We start from the raw sequence: 14,819 nt of genomic DNA on the forward strand, positions 1-14,819 counted from the left end.
GTGAGGAGGGGTTGGAAGGCTCCCTTTCCCTGGTGACCATCTCTCTTTGCCTCTACTCCACAGCTCTCAGTGGCTAACAAGGCCCCCGGGACCGAGGGGCAACCGCAGGCAAATGGTGAGAAGAAGGAGACTCCTCCAGCAGTGCCCTCGGCCCCGCCCTCCTATGAGGAGGCCACCTCTGGGGAGGGGCTGAAGGCGGGGGCCTTCCCCCCAGGCCCCACAGCTGTGCCTCTCCATCCCAGCTGGGCCTATGTGGACCCCAGTAAGTGTCTCAGTTCCTGGAGGCTGAGCCTCATGGGGAATGGTGGGTCCAGATGGAAAAGCTGGGTAGAAGGAAGTTGCCCAGAAGGAGATGCACTTTGGGTTGTATTCTCTGTATGATCTGAGGACTCTTCTGAGGGTAATTCAAGAAGGAGTCCATGAAAGGGGAGAGATGCAATGTCTGCAGTCAGGATGTTCTCGAATGGGGAAGAGGGCATTTTTCTAAGTGACTGAACTAGGGCAAATGGAGGAGTTGGAGGGGGGAGAAAAACAAGGGGCCAGTCTAGAAAGCCCCTCTTAGAAGAAAGGGATGCAGAGAAGAGGAGGAGGAAGGTCAGAGTAGACTAAGGAAGGGGCAGTGTGGGGCTGAGCAGGCCAAGGCCTTAGCGGGGACTGGCTCCCACGGGTCCACCCTGTGAGAGAATGTGTAGTGTTTACCCACTGGCTGGTCTGGTCCCCTGGAGGCCACAGGGTTGTTGAGGGCCAGGGCACTGGGAATCCACATCGCTGGCCACTCTCCTTGTCTCTTCCCTTCCCCAGGCCTTTTTTGGGTGGAGGGGGAGCAAGATGTGAGGGAGGCGTGTGGATACCAGCCGGGACCTCATTGTCCCTCACAGCTGGCATAATTCACAGCAGACTCACCGGCTGGCTGACCGTGAGCTTCTTGCTGACCAAGAACCCCAGCTGGTGGGAACTCCTCTGCTGAGTCAAGCTGCCTGTGAGGAGCTTTGCCTCAGGGAAGCTTTGCCCCACCCCCCAACCACCAGCTATAAGGACGGGCCTGTCTCAAATCCTCCTCAGCCTTTTTGTCCTCACTTAGCAGCCCCTCGACCTCCGCCTCCCAACCAGGCCCCCTTCCCCCAACAACAGTAAGATTCTAGAAGGGATCCCAGGGACAATGCCCCAGACAGAACCTCTGCTCACAGGGACTGGCCACCATGGTTTATACTTCTTACCACAAACCCCCTCAGCCCCGCGCCCATACCTACCCTACTGTGACCTATTGGAAGATCAATGAAGGTTTGGCATTCATGGGCACCTTTCTCACTACCCCAGACAACCCACAGGACTGCTTTCCCTCTTCTTTTCTCCCCTTTCATGGCCTGGCTACTTGGGCTTTTGGCAGGGAGGAGGTAGAACAGGAAGCAGAGGTGATGGATAAGAGGGTGAGGGTCTCCAGGCCCCAGGCTTGCAGTGGGTCCACCTCTCTCCCTCTTCCTCACTTCCCATACCTTGGTTGCCTTAAGGAGTGTTTTCCAAGAACTGTCAGGACAGGGAGAAAGCTTATCTCAGTCAGCAGTTGACAAAACTTTACTAAGTGTGCACAGTGTCCGGCACTGTGCTAACTTCTGAGAATGCATTGAATTGCAAGACCTGCCTGATTTGTGCCCTCACAGAGCTGACTCTGTACATGGCTACAACACAGTCAAGTAGATGCAGTGATAGAGGCCTGGGCAGCTCGCTTAACTCTGATATCACAGAAGGCTTCCTGGAGGAAGGGGTATCCACACTGAGTCCCTGAAGAGGCATGGAAGAGAGGGTTCAGAGTTGAAGGAATACAACATGCAGGATCCCAGAGGCAAGAGAGCTTGTGGCTGAGAAAAATATACTCAGGCTGGAAAAAGTGGGAGGGAGTAAAGTGCAGTGGACAGGAGGGCCTTGCTCACACTAGGCCGTGGAAGCTTTGAAAAGGAATTTGAAGTTGAATAAGGAGCAGTGGGGCCCCAAGAGCTCCTAGCAGAGCAGTGCCATGGTCAGCTTTGCTTGTTTTGAAAGATCAAGAAGGAGGCTATTGTTGTGAGGGGATGATCTCGGGGAGATGGCAGGGGCGGCGTGGGCACGTTTGAGGACTTGGGAATGTCGATCTGAGGGCAGCATTCTCCCCATCAGGCACAGAGCCATAGGCTTTTCATTGTTATCTCCTTTAGTCCTCTTGAGGTGGGTATCACCGACCCTATCATAGAAAAGATGCTCAGAGAGGGTTGGTGACATGCTCAAGATCACACAGCTAGTAAATCCACACTTGGGTCTGTCCGACTGTGGGGCCTGTGCTCTTCTGAAAGCCTGAGTTCTGGGACTGTGACCTGAGTCTTCATCCCATCCACATCCCCACTGCTTGCCCTTGTCCTGGCTTCTTTTTCCCTCCCAGGCCTCCCCGCAGTCCTGGTTCCCAGCAGGAGCACCAGCCAGTCTAATTTCTGCCCACATTTCCACATCCAACTAGTCCCCAGTCCCCGCCCCAAGGACCTCAGAGAGAGGCCCTGGGATGTGCTAGGTAGCCTGGGAAGAGTGGATGTCCCTCTCTGATCCTTGACTCCCACTACAAAGGAGCCAGTGTCCAGGGAGATGGGTTGGGGAACCAGATGGAAGGGTCACATTTGTGTGGCAGTTTGGCCCCTGGGAGCCGTGGTCATGGTGGGGGGAGGGGAGATGACAGTTCATTCCCAGGATCCAGAGCAGGGAAAGCAAGAAGTGACCAGAGAGGGATTTGGGAGTGGGGTGGGGTGGGGTGTATGCTTCCAAAAGGGGCTGGAGAAAAGGGCTTCGGCAGGCCCAGAGGGTCAGTCTGACAATGAGGCAGCTCTGAGCTGATGGCTCTTGGGGTAGTATTTATATGTTCAGGGTGCCTCTCATAGCCCCTTCACCTGCCCACCCCAGGCAGTTCCAACTATGAGAGTGGTTTCCCTTCTGGAGGCCTCGAGCGCTTCACTACCTTCAGTTGGGATGACCAGAAAGTTCGCCGAGTCTTCATCAGAAAGGTAACTGCCTCTCCCAACAGTCCAGAATTGGGAGACCGGGTCAGGGAGAGACCCTTGAGCTGACCCTGGCCCAGCCCCGTGCCTGAGCAGGGGCACGCCATCCCTCCTACTTTCTCTTGTAATCCCAGCTGGCAGCACCTATCGGGAGGTGTCTTCTTAGTTCTCACCTAGTATCCCCTGCTGTGGCCTAAGCACATTGTCTTTCCTTTCAGGATACTGTGGGCCCCTTTCCTGTGGGTGTGGGCTCTGGAGGGGTCTTTTCTCCCCTTTTGTCCTGGGCCCATTCCAATGATCCCTTGAAAGGAGGGTGTGGACCCGGAGGAATGTAGATGGAGCCACTGGGAGGCTGGGGGCTCCTTGCTGGTGGGCTGAGCCTATAGGCCTCACAGGGCTCCCCAAGCTAAGTGGAACTCCCTTCTGTCCCTAGGTCTACACCATCCTGCTGATCCAGTTGCTGGTGACCTTGGGTGTTGTGGCTCTCTTTACCTTCTGGTGAGTTGGCAACATGGACTGGTACCTTTCAGGAGTGGCAGTGGCCAGGCATGGGCAGAGAGACAGAATCAGACTTCTATTGGAGTGTTTGCCTGAAGAAATTTTTGCAGGGGCACATAAGATGACCCTCCATGTGGGGAATAACCTCAGAGAGTGCACACGGGTGGGGAGTTCTCTGTCCAGAGTGGGCCCCGGGGTCTGGATGCACAAGTACCACTGGACCTGCAGGTGACTGTGAGGCAGTCACTTCTCTCAGGTCCCTCTGCCCCACACCGGGCATCTCAGGCCCACCTGCCACACACCAGGCATCTCCAGGTGCCCATAGCCTGGGACTGAGAGCTGGGGCCCCCTGAGCCTCCAGGGGCTACATTCCCTCTTTCTTCCTCTCAAATCCTGTGAACTGTGTGGGGAGGCAGATGCTGAACCAAAATAGAGACTGAGGCTAATTTCTGACTCTCTCCTTCCCTCCCTTCTCTGCAGTGATCCCGTCAAGAGCTATGTCCAGGCCAACCCAGGCTGGTACTGGGCATCCTAGTGAGTATGCCCTGGTCCCCCAGGCTTCCTTCCAGAGGACCATTAGTGGTACAAGGAGGAGCTCTGTTGACAGATCCCAAGCTCATGGCTTCCCCCAACCCTGTAGGGACTGTTCTCACAGATGCCCCAGTTCTGCTGATTCAGAGCATGTCCAGAGAAAACTTTCGGGGTATTAGGATCTGAGGGGGAAGGGAGAAGGTGGGGAGTAGGTTCTGGTGCCTGCACAAAGAAGGAAGGGTGGGGCTGGGGCCCTGGCTGGAGAGACCTAGACATTGGCCCTGAGGGGGGCTGGGATACTTTGTCCCACACTAATGATAATGTTGCTACTCTTATTAATATTATTATTAATGCTTATGAATTACTAATCATAATAGCTACCACTTATGGAGTGCCTAGTAAGGGCTGGGCATTGTTCTATGTGCTGGATGTACAGTGTGGCATTCTATCCATAACTCTACTTATATGTTTACCTCAGAAACCTGAGGCTCAGAGAGGTTGAGTAATTTGCCCAAGGTCACACAGCTAGTCAGTTGTTGAGCTGGGATCCGAACCCTGGACTCAAGTTAAGACCTGCGCTCTTAGCCACTCTGCTCAGTTGACTGCCTTCAGCCCATGGGCCACTTGGCTCCTATTTATCCTATATTCTTTAAGGAACATGGCAGAGAACTTGAGTAAAAAGGTTTGACGGTGTGAGTGATTCCGACCCATCCTGTCCGGGCAATTCAGGGATCATTCTGGATAATTCCAGGCCAGAACCACCTGGGGCTCAGAATAGAACTGCTCTGGCCACAGTCTCCTCCTTGCACCCATTGCGGGCCCAGCCCTGTCCTGGAGCTGCTGGGGAGGAGCCCTCTGCGTGGGAAGGGGCGGGCAGTAAAAGGCAGCAGAAGGGGGAAGGAGTGAGCCTTGTATACCAGAACACTCAGTCCACACCGGGGGTTCGCCTCAGAAGATGGGCCAGGAGGCCTGGGGCAGTGTCCCAGGGAGGGAATGGCTTAAGCAAAAACATGGAAGTGAGAATGGAGGTGGTACAATTGGTACACGAGGGACTAGACTGGCCGAGGGCTGGGGAGCTCTGTATGGAGACCCTAGGACGTCTAGGAGCGTAGTGGGGCTTACACGGTGTAGGTTATGAATGCCCAGCCACGGCTCTTCTAGCCCTGTTCCTGGAGGGGAGCTGGTATGGAGGTGAGCTCAGCCCCTGGACCACTGAGCCCACAGTGGTCCCAGAGTGCCTGGAGTTCACACAAGCCTGGCAGGAAGCAGACTCATTCTGGCCTCTGGGGCTCCTGGGAGGAGAGGAGCTAGCTTGGTCAGGCTGGGGGTTCAGAGACAAGACATTTACACCCAGAGCCTTTCTTAGGGTGCGGGGCAGAGGGCTGTCTGCAGACCAGGCAGGGAGACATGTGCCTTGGGGAACTGGAAGGCATGGTAGGGTAAAGCTAATGAGCCCCCAGGGACCATTCCGAGGCCAGCCCACATGGCAGGTTGGCATGGATCCCAGCGCGTCAGCACTGCTTGGCAGCCTCAGGTGCCCCATGAACTCGGGCGCGGAGTCCCCGGGCCTCTCTCCAAGCCTTCTGTGGGAGGGCCTGTGAGACCCCATGCTTTGAGCAGAAGGTGGCAGGGGGAGAGCCCAGGAATGAGCAGGCCCAGGAAGTGGGGGCAGAGCCCACCCCATGGGGGGGTAGGTAAGAGCCTGTGGTAAGATGTGGAGCCCTTCCCTCCTCCTCTGGCTCAGGAGTTTGGGGTAGTTTCGAGGCGTGGGGGTAGGGGAGGAGGGAACATCATTATTGTGAGTCGGAAGTGGGCATGGGCTGTGTGCTTTCATGGGGGTGCCCCAAAGTCTTAAATGTGCTTGGGAATTTCACCACCAGGGTGCTGCCCTATTCTTCCAGGAAGCTTACCTGGAGCTCTGCCCTGCCTGCTCCCTGCCCCTCAGCTCTATCCATTCTGCCCCCTCAGTCTACCTCCGCCTCTGAGTCCTGGTGGGTCTCACCTCCTCCAACACACCAAGTGTCCTCTTAGGGCTCAGCCCCTTTAGAATAACAACAATAGCAATAAGAATAAAGCTGCTTCTTTTCTTGGGTGTGAAGCACTGTACTAAGCACTTTACATATGTTTCTCATTTGATCCTTACAACAACCATCCTAGACAGATGCTATTCTTTTACTCCCTCCGTGTTACGATGACAAAACTGAGGCTCAGAGAGAAGCTATTGCTTCCTAATCAGCAATACCTGTTGCCATTGAGTCTATTCCGACACATTTCAGCAATAATCCAACACGTAATCAGCGATAGCAATGATTAAAACCCACGTCATTTTGTTGCAAAAATGGTGCACGTACCCTCTGTGCTCAACTGTCTCCCCCAAGCCCAGGACCAGGTCCTGAAGCAGGACAAGGTCAGGGAGGACCCTGGATTTGGAAGCTGGCCTTTTACCTGAGCCTCACCTTCCCCCTGCCCCCAACACACACACACACACACTGTGAACAGCCTGTGGCTCCAACCCAGGCTCTGATGTGCAAGTCAGTCTTTCACTTGTTCTGTGACTCATTCTCTGCCCCCTGGGATGGCAGCCTTCTCTCCTCCTGCTTTCTCAAGGCCTCAGTCATCTCTCTCAGTGGGTTTTCACCTTATTGTCTGGTAGTTCCCATTGAGCCTCAGCGGGAGCTGCAGGATTCCCTACAGGGAAGGAGTAAGGGCTGGGGGTGAGGGGAAAAAAAACAGGCAGAGTGTGAGACCAGGGCCAGGGCAGAGGTGGGTCAGAGCCTCTCCAGGAAGCTGTCAGTCAGCCAGCTTCTAATTAGAATAATAACCGCTCACAGAACCAGGCCCTGTGCTAAATATGCGTTGTTGCCTTCATGCCTGGAAACAGCCCAGTGCGTTGGTACCATTATTCCTGTTTTACAAATGAGGAAACTGGGGCTCAGCAATTAGGTACCTTGCCCAAGGTCACACAATAGTAGTGGCTGAGCTGAGACTTGAATGCAGGATTGTCTGGCTCTAAAGCCTTGTTCCTGACCACTTGCTGGGCCATAATTCCCATGTCTTCAGTCCCTCTGCCCTTCCTCCTGCCCCCTTTTCTTGAGGATTAAAGAGATATGGACCAGAGAGAAAAGGAAACCAGAAGCTCGTCTTCGGGAAGCTTCCAGTGTAGCCAGGGTGACAGGACCCTCACTCAGAATACACACAGACAAGGGTATTTTGTTATCTCATTATTGAAGTGACTGACCAGCGCCTCGAGATCAGAAGAGAGCAGATGCCAGAGTTTTTCTCAGCCAGGGCCCTATTGGCATTTGGGGTAAGACAGTTCCACAGTTCCACACGGAGCAGGATGTTTAGAGTCCCCTAGCACTAAGACTAAAAAAAAAAAAAAAACCGGTAAAACCTCCCAATCACTATGACAATAGTCACACATTATTTGAGAACCGTTGAAGAAGATGAAGAATAGGAAAGGGTTAAGATAGGGGTGTCTTAGTCACCAAGTTTAATGGGCTTGTCTCAACCCCTCTATACACGGCTCTTTGGCATAGTCTGACATTTCATTCAGCAGATATTTAGAGACTACCTACCAAGTACTAAGGTCCCCGGATGGCACAAATGGTTTGCATTCGACTACTAACCAAAAGGTTGGCTGTTCGAACTCACCCAGTGGTGCTGCGGAAGAAAGGCCTGGCGATCTGCCTCTGTAAAGATTACAGCCAAGAAAACCCTAATGGGGTAACATATGGGGTCACCATGAGTCAGAATCAACTGAACAGCAATGGGTTTGTTTTTTGTTTTTTTTTTACCAGAAGTAAGGCACCAGGTTAGATGTTGGGAATACAAAATGAATGTCTCGGGCTGGTCCCCCCATGTGCTCCATCTGGGCAGCGAGTCAGATAAGCAGACCTGCAGGGTAGGGGGGTTAGCCCTTCTAGCCCAGGCATAGGTGTCCTTGCCAACCTTTCCAGGCAAGAGCAGTGTGTGAGGGCAAGTTGAGGGGGTGCAGAGTGTGTCGTGACTACAGGGCAGAGTGGAGGGGGCAGAGTGTCATCAGAGATGGGCTGGAGAGGGGCCAGGGCCCACTGGTCATGCAGGACATTGCCGGGTCTTTGGGGGTTTTAAACAGAGGAGTCATGTGATTGGATCTGACTGTAGCTTGGAGGGTAGAAGGTGGTGCTAGAGGCGGGAGGACCAGATGGATTCCTGCAACAGTCCAGACCTCATCTACAGTGAGGGTAGTGGGGATGAAGAGAAGTGGACAGATTTGAGAGCTGCTTGGGTAGGAGGATCAACAGGTCCAGGTGATTAATTGGCCAGGGTGGGGTGAGAATCAAGGATGATGCCTAGGTCTCTGTAATACAGAATACAGGAGAAGGGGCAGGGAACGTGAAGAGTTCACTTCTAAACTGCTGAGTTATAAGCGTTTCTGAATAGCCAAGTCTGCCTAGTAGGCAGTTGGATTTTCCCAACCTGGGGTTGAGAAAGAAGATTTAGGTTGGAAATATGGGTGTGAGTCATGAGCGTTTGCCTGATAAAAGGAGTTACGTGAATAAACCATCTCCATTTCCCACCCCACTGCCCGCTCCTGGGAGAGTGTAAAGAGAGAAGAGCCCAGCCAGGACCCTGGGTTGAAGGAACCAGGCATATTCAGAGATGCCCTGCAGGGTATTAAGAAGGAGTGGCCAGGGAGGTAGGAGGCAACCCAAAAGTGTGTCATGTGGAACCAGGGGAAGCAGTGGGAGTGATTGTTATTTAGAAGTCAGGTAAGGTAAAGACTGACAAGTGCCAATTGGACTCAACAAGGTCACAGTGACATGGCAAAACCAGCTCTTATAACATGGGCTTGAGGCTGGCTTTGTTAGGTTGAGGAGTAGCTGGGAGCTGGGAAAGAGGAAACATTGAGTGGAGACAACTCTTTTAAGAAGCTTGGCTATGAGAAAGGATAAAGCGGCAGTAACCAGAGCCAGGGAAGATGCTGGTTAAAGCGAGGAGGTTTGTGTGGAGAAGAGGTACCAGTGAGAAGGTTGAAGATATTATAGATGGCCATGGCAGTTGAGGACGGGTACCCAAAGCCCAGGTTGGGGAGGTTTGCCTGGGATGGGAGGAGGGATCAGAGAGCACATAGATGTGATTCATGCAGGAGCCCCACCTCATCTTCTGGAATTTTTCTGGGATACATCAGGCCAGCCTGTGCGGAAGTGAGGCAGCTGTGAGGTTTGTAGATGGGGGAGGAAGTTTGGAATTGCTCTCATGGGGGATGATGGGAGAACTGAGGAGAGAGAGGGGGAAAGGTGGCAGTGCCACACTGAGGGCCCACTAGGGGTTGAAGACCATGTAATAGATGTGGTACCAATCTGGGTAGGCGTGGGCCTCGCCTCTGGGTCCTCAGCCCTTGTCTTCCACCTCCTGCACTGGCCTCAGCCTCCACTGCTCTCCAGAAGGTCCTCAGTCCTCAATTCCTGTCTCTGGGCTACCCATTAGCTCCAGCCAGCTTCTCACTGGACACTGCACTGGATCCAAGCAATTCATTCCACAGGCACTTTCTGCTTCGTGCCAGAGGCCCTGGCCCTGCTGAGCTTACTGTCTAATAGGGTTAACCAACAAAGAAGTAACTAACAAGATAGTTACAGGCAGAGAAGGGCTGTGAAGGGTGTGAATGAGACAGTGACTAAGCAAGGATTCTGAAGCCAGAGTGCCTGGCTTCTAATTCTGCTTTGGCTATGCGGTAGCTATATGACTTTGGATAAGTCACCTGACCTCTCTGTGCCTCAGCTGTAAAGTGAAGAACATACTGTATAGAGAAGATAAGGGGATGAAGTTAATGTTTACAAAACACTCAGAGTTGTGCCTGGCACATAGAAAATACTGTATCCCATCTTCTTGCTTTAAGTAATGTAGTGTCTGGAGAGGCCACTTCAGTTTGGGTGGTTAGGGACAGCTTTCCCACGGCACCTAACATTCAACACAACTAATTTTCACTTATCAACTATCTTGTTATCTGACATTTTGCATTTACGACAATAGTAAAAAATCTCCTATCCGACAGTTTCGCACATTAACAATGTATGTCTGGCAGTAGCAAAACCCAAGGTGTGAGGCAAGAGTAACACTGGCTGTGAAGGTTAAGGTTATGTGTCAAGTTGTCTGGGCCATGATTCTCAGTGGTTTGGCAGTTATGTAATGATGTAGTCATCCTTCATCTTGTGATCTGATGTGGTCATCCTCCATTTTTGCATAATGCCAACTTTTGCATAATAACCTGGTCTTTGGAACCTAATCATGTTGATAAGTGAAGAGTGAGTGTATTTCTAGAAGCAGGCTCATCCTATCCCCTTCCTTTCTTTTTGGAATTGGAGTACCACTCGGCCCACTGTCAGGATGACCATGGCCTTCTCCCCTCCTCACTCTGTTCACCCTCCTCGCTGCCCTGTGGGCAGGGGTGTCAGAGAGTTGGATTAGTAGGGGGAGCTGGGTGGAGGGACCTCAGAGGGACTCACTGATGCACCCTATCCATCTGTTTCTCTCAGCGCTGTGTTCTTTGTGACATACCTGACCCTGGCCTGCTGCTCTGGACCCAGGTACGATGATGGTTTCTGGGAACATGAGCAGCATCGTGGAAGCTGTGCCTCAGCCCTGTCTTCCACCAGTGTGCTGTGCCCCCTTGGGAGGGCTCTATCCTTCTCTGGGCCTCTGTCAGGCAAGCTTGCCCCTCCCTCCTTTACTTGGCACCTCTGAGGTAGGGGGAGGACAGACAGGGGCAGATGGAGGACATGGGGATGGGTCAGAGGAATGTAGCTGGGGCCAGGCAGAAACCCCTTCCCTGTATCAGGGACCCAGCCTGCAGCCTCTGGCACCTTCGACTTTGCTCTGAACCCTGGCTTGTCTTACAGGAGGCATTTCCCCTGGAACCTGATTCTTCTGACCGTCTTTGTAAGTGATAAGGGGCTGGGGGCGATATATGGATGGGTGGGCTGGGAGCAGAGCTGAAGGAGGGAAAGAGGGTGGGCTTTGAGACCCAGGAAGTCTGGTTTGGGGATGTCCAATGCGAGGTCCCTGGAGGCTAGGAGTATTTTCACCCCACTTCTGCAAAGAGTGAACCCTGGTGGCGCAGTGGTTAAAGCACTTGACAGCAAACCGAAAGGTCAACAGTTCGAACCAAGCAGCCACTCCGTGGGAGAAAGATGTGACAGTCTGCTTCCATAAAGATTTACAGCTTCGGAAACCTTATGGGGAAGTTCTATTCTGTCCTATAGAGTTGTTAAGAGTCAGAATCGGCTTGACGGCTATGGGTTTGGGTTTTTGGTTTTTCTGCAAAGAAGTTCTGCTCTCTCTTCCCCCTTTCCATGCACTGTTGCTCTTCAATGTGATTTTGTTTTTAAGGTTTGTATGGGGCATCCTAGAGCTGTGGACAGTGAATGAGAGGAGGGGGGTCTTAGTAAGGGAGGAAGAGCAACAATGGGAAAGAAAGAAACAGCTGGCAAAAGGCCTGTCAGGGATGCTCCTTAGCCAAGTCTGAGTTCTGGAAGTAATCATGTGCAGGGGTGAAGCAGACTCAGAGCTAATGGGACATGCAAGGGGTGGAGACCCAGGCTGGCCCCCAGAGTCTGAGTTCTGGAACATTCCCTCACCCTGCTTTCTTTTTTCAGACACTGTCCATGGCCTACCTCACTGGGATGTTGTCCAGGTAAAGGGAACAGATGGGGAGGGAGGGGAGAGTGGCCATAGGCTAGGCTGGGAGTCAGGGACTGGCCATACCCTGAGGGGAGCTGCCCTCAAACACTGTCCCTCCTGGGAGTATCCGGATGGGGATGGGATTCAAACAGACAAGAAACACTGTCCCAGAGCTTTCTCACACACTCAGCTGGACAGTGACCCCGGGATCCCGCCAGGGCAATGGGGTAGGAGTGGAGGATGGTAGAGAGCAAGGTGATACCTCTCAAGCTGCAGCTTATAAGACCCCAGAGTCATGATCATGCAGTTACCTGCAAACCACCTCCAGGTACCAGCACAATCCCTTCCCCACCCCTGCTCCTATGTGACCTCTCCTATCTGTTAAAGATCCTTCTCACGGTGATTTTTAGTGTAAGCAAGTTGGGGAGGGGGCCCAGTGGAAAGGCTGGGAATGTAGAGAGCAAGGAGAAAGGGGGATAGGGTTTGGATAGAGGTTGTGGGATCAGGTCCTGGCAGAAAAGGAGGGCTGGGGAGATCCAAACCGACCTGGAAGCTGACCCCTTGGCCTGATGGTCCTGCAGTTACTACAACACCATGTCTGTGCTGCTGTGCCTGGGTATCACGGCCCTTGTCTGCCTCTCAGTCACCATGTTCAGCTTCCAGACCAAGGTCAGATCTGGGGCCTGTGGGCAGTGACCCCGGGCTGAGGCTGGGGTGGGGTGGGGGCTCCAAGCTTGGACTAGGGCTGGGAAGAGGTAAAGAGGTGAGCTGGGTCTAGGGAGGCCACCTGGGGAGGGCAGGGAGGAGCACCGGGTTCTGGGGCTGAGCACAGGACCCCAGACTGCTGTCTAGGCCTCAGCCCCTGGCCAGCACACTGCCTGATTGGGGCCCTTAGAAATGCCAAGCTGCTCTATGCGGGCCTACCGGGCCGGCAGCTGACACCTTCCTGTCCCCGCAGTTTGACTTCACTTCCTGCCAGGGTGTGCTCTTTGTGCTGCTTATGACTCTCTTCTTCAGTGGGCTCATTCTCGCCATTCTCCTGCCCTTCCAATATGTGAGTCTCCAGAACCACCACCCCACCCCCACTGCCGTGGGCCCCTGGGGAGGGAGGGAGTGGGCCTGCTGGGTGTGGGTGCTCTTCCCTTCTACATCCTCCAGGAAGGCCCAGAGCCAAAGCCCCACAGCCATTAATCCAGTCTGGCCCCTCATGGCACCTGCCACAGGCGTGTTGGCTGTGTGGGCAGCCAGAGAGCTAAGCAAACAAGGTGGCTTTTCTTGGCAGGTCTGGGCACCTGCCCGGCTCCACAAGCCACATCCGGCTTCACCTTTCCCATCCTCCCCTCTCGGTGGAGGTGAGGCTGAGGGAGGGCAGGGGGCATTTAAGCCCCGGGCAGAGGAGGGAGTACTCCACAGGATCAACCTCCTAGGGCTTTTGGGGGACCAGCCAAGGCCAGAGGGCAGAAACTGGTGGGAGGTGGGGCTGTGGGGCTCAGCATACCCCTGCCTATTAGAGTGGCGACAGGCCCACCAAATCTCAGCTCTTAGACATGTCTACCCTGCCCTGGGGAAATCTGATGATGACTGCCCTGTTTCAGTGACCCATTCCAGGAGCCCCAGGTCACTGCAGATGGGGATAGGGACAGATTGGGAATATCACAGGAAGGGCTTGAGGTTTGAGTCCTGGGGAACTCAGGAGGGAGCTATTGGACCCCTGCTGGGGGCTCAGTGGGCAGGGCAGTGGTCCCTCAGCTCACACCCCACCCCACTCTTAGCCATGTTTGGCACGTGCTCCCCCATCACCCCTTTTCTGTGGGGCTGGGAGTAGCATTCCTCACCCCTCCTCTGCCCCATCCTGCCCAGCCTCAGGGTATTTGGCTCCCAGTCCAGGACATCAGGATTTGTACTGGCATTTCTTTGGCTCTTCCCAGGATCCTGTTGACTAAGGGAGGGGCCGGAGCTGGCCTGGGGGCCCTCTGTGTAGCTACGATAGGGAGGTGGCTACAGGAAGGGGCTCCCAGAGCTTCAAAGAACCCTTTGTTGACCCAGATCAGGCTCATGGGACTCCTGGGTTTCCAGGAATCTTCTGGCGGTGTACCCTGTGGAGGGCTTGGCTGATGTGGCACCTCCTGCAGAGCTTGCAGACACAGCCGGGTGGCCCTGAGACCTGGGGGTGGGGAGCAGAGGAGGGGAAGGGGTGCTGCTTCAGCCTCTGCAGGCAATCCCATTGTGCACAGCTGGCAGGGACCGCAGACGGCCTCCTACCCACCTCTGAGTTCAAGTCTTTGTCCCCTTTCATCCGAACCCCTTGCCCCCATAGGTTGGGCCAAGGAGCTCCCCAACAGAGGGACAGATAGACCCTCTATCGGACAGGGATGAGCACACACCAAGAGGTGGGAGCAGCACCCCCATCAGAACAAGGCTGGGAGGATGGCAGCCCCAGTGGGATATGTCATCCTCGTCTGCCTAAGCCTGAGGCTGTGTGTTGAGGGAAGAAGCTCCTGGGTAGGTTGGGAGCTTTGGGAGCTACCCTGCCAGCCCCTTCATGATCTCTGTTATCTTGGGGCTACCCCATGCACCATGAACACACAAAGGCTCAAGGACCCCATTGGGTCCTGGAGCTTCTTAGGGACAGCTGGGGAGGCCTGGATGGTGAGAGAGAGGCCTGATGGGGAGGGAGTCCTATCCTACATCCTCTACTCTCTGGACTGAGCCCTCCTCCCTGCCCCTTTGCCCCGCCACCCTGTCTCTCCAACTCTAAGTCCACTTTGCCTCTGCCTCACAGGTCCCCTGGCTCCATGCAGTGTACGCAGTGCTGGGTGCAGGCGTGTTTACATTGGTGAGTGTGGCCTGGCTCCCTGAGGGCTCTGCCTTCTTAGTCTTCTGATTGTCTCCCCAGGCCCCTCCATCATCCTTGTCTTCCTTACAGTCCTTCTCCCTGGACCCTTCCGAAGCACCTGTTTTCAGGGCTGGGCTCAGTTCTGTGTCCAAGGAATTACATCTGGTCTCTAAGACAAACCAGCAGAGCTGCTCAGGGGGAGGTGAAGGTCGTTACAGCAGGACTGAAGCTTTAGACTGAGGCAGAGCTGGGCAAGAGGAAGCCATCCCTCCTGGGAG

The 14,819-nt window shown here is 54.1% G+C and overlaps 1 protein-coding gene across 1 annotated transcript in view; it reads left to right on the plus strand.

The window, feature by feature from the left end:
* The window catches only part of FAIM2 (Fas apoptotic inhibitory molecule 2), a 37,367-nt gene that overhangs the window by 3,244 nt on the left and 19,304 nt on the right, over positions 1 to 14,819 (plus strand). Inside the window, exons 2-11 of the mRNA XM_064284251.1 lie at positions 64 to 262; positions 2,920 to 3,020; positions 3,448 to 3,512; positions 3,993 to 4,046; positions 10,562 to 10,612; positions 10,925 to 10,964; positions 11,681 to 11,718; positions 12,287 to 12,374; positions 12,664 to 12,759; positions 14,488 to 14,541. Of these exons, the coding sequence (XP_064140321.1) occupies positions 64 to 262; positions 2,920 to 3,020; positions 3,448 to 3,512; positions 3,993 to 4,046; positions 10,562 to 10,612; positions 10,925 to 10,964; positions 11,681 to 11,718; positions 12,287 to 12,374; positions 12,664 to 12,759; positions 14,488 to 14,541 (786 nt within the window). The remainder of the gene's footprint in view (positions 1 to 63; positions 263 to 2,919; positions 3,021 to 3,447; positions 3,513 to 3,992; positions 4,047 to 10,561; positions 10,613 to 10,924; positions 10,965 to 11,680; positions 11,719 to 12,286; positions 12,375 to 12,663; positions 12,760 to 14,487; positions 14,542 to 14,819) is intronic.

The sequence above is a fragment of the Loxodonta africana genome, chromosome 4 (genome assembly GCF_030014295.1).
Source record: "Loxodonta africana isolate mLoxAfr1 chromosome 4, mLoxAfr1.hap2, whole genome shotgun sequence".
Lineage (NCBI taxonomy): Eukaryota > Metazoa > Chordata > Mammalia > Proboscidea > Elephantidae > Loxodonta > Loxodonta africana.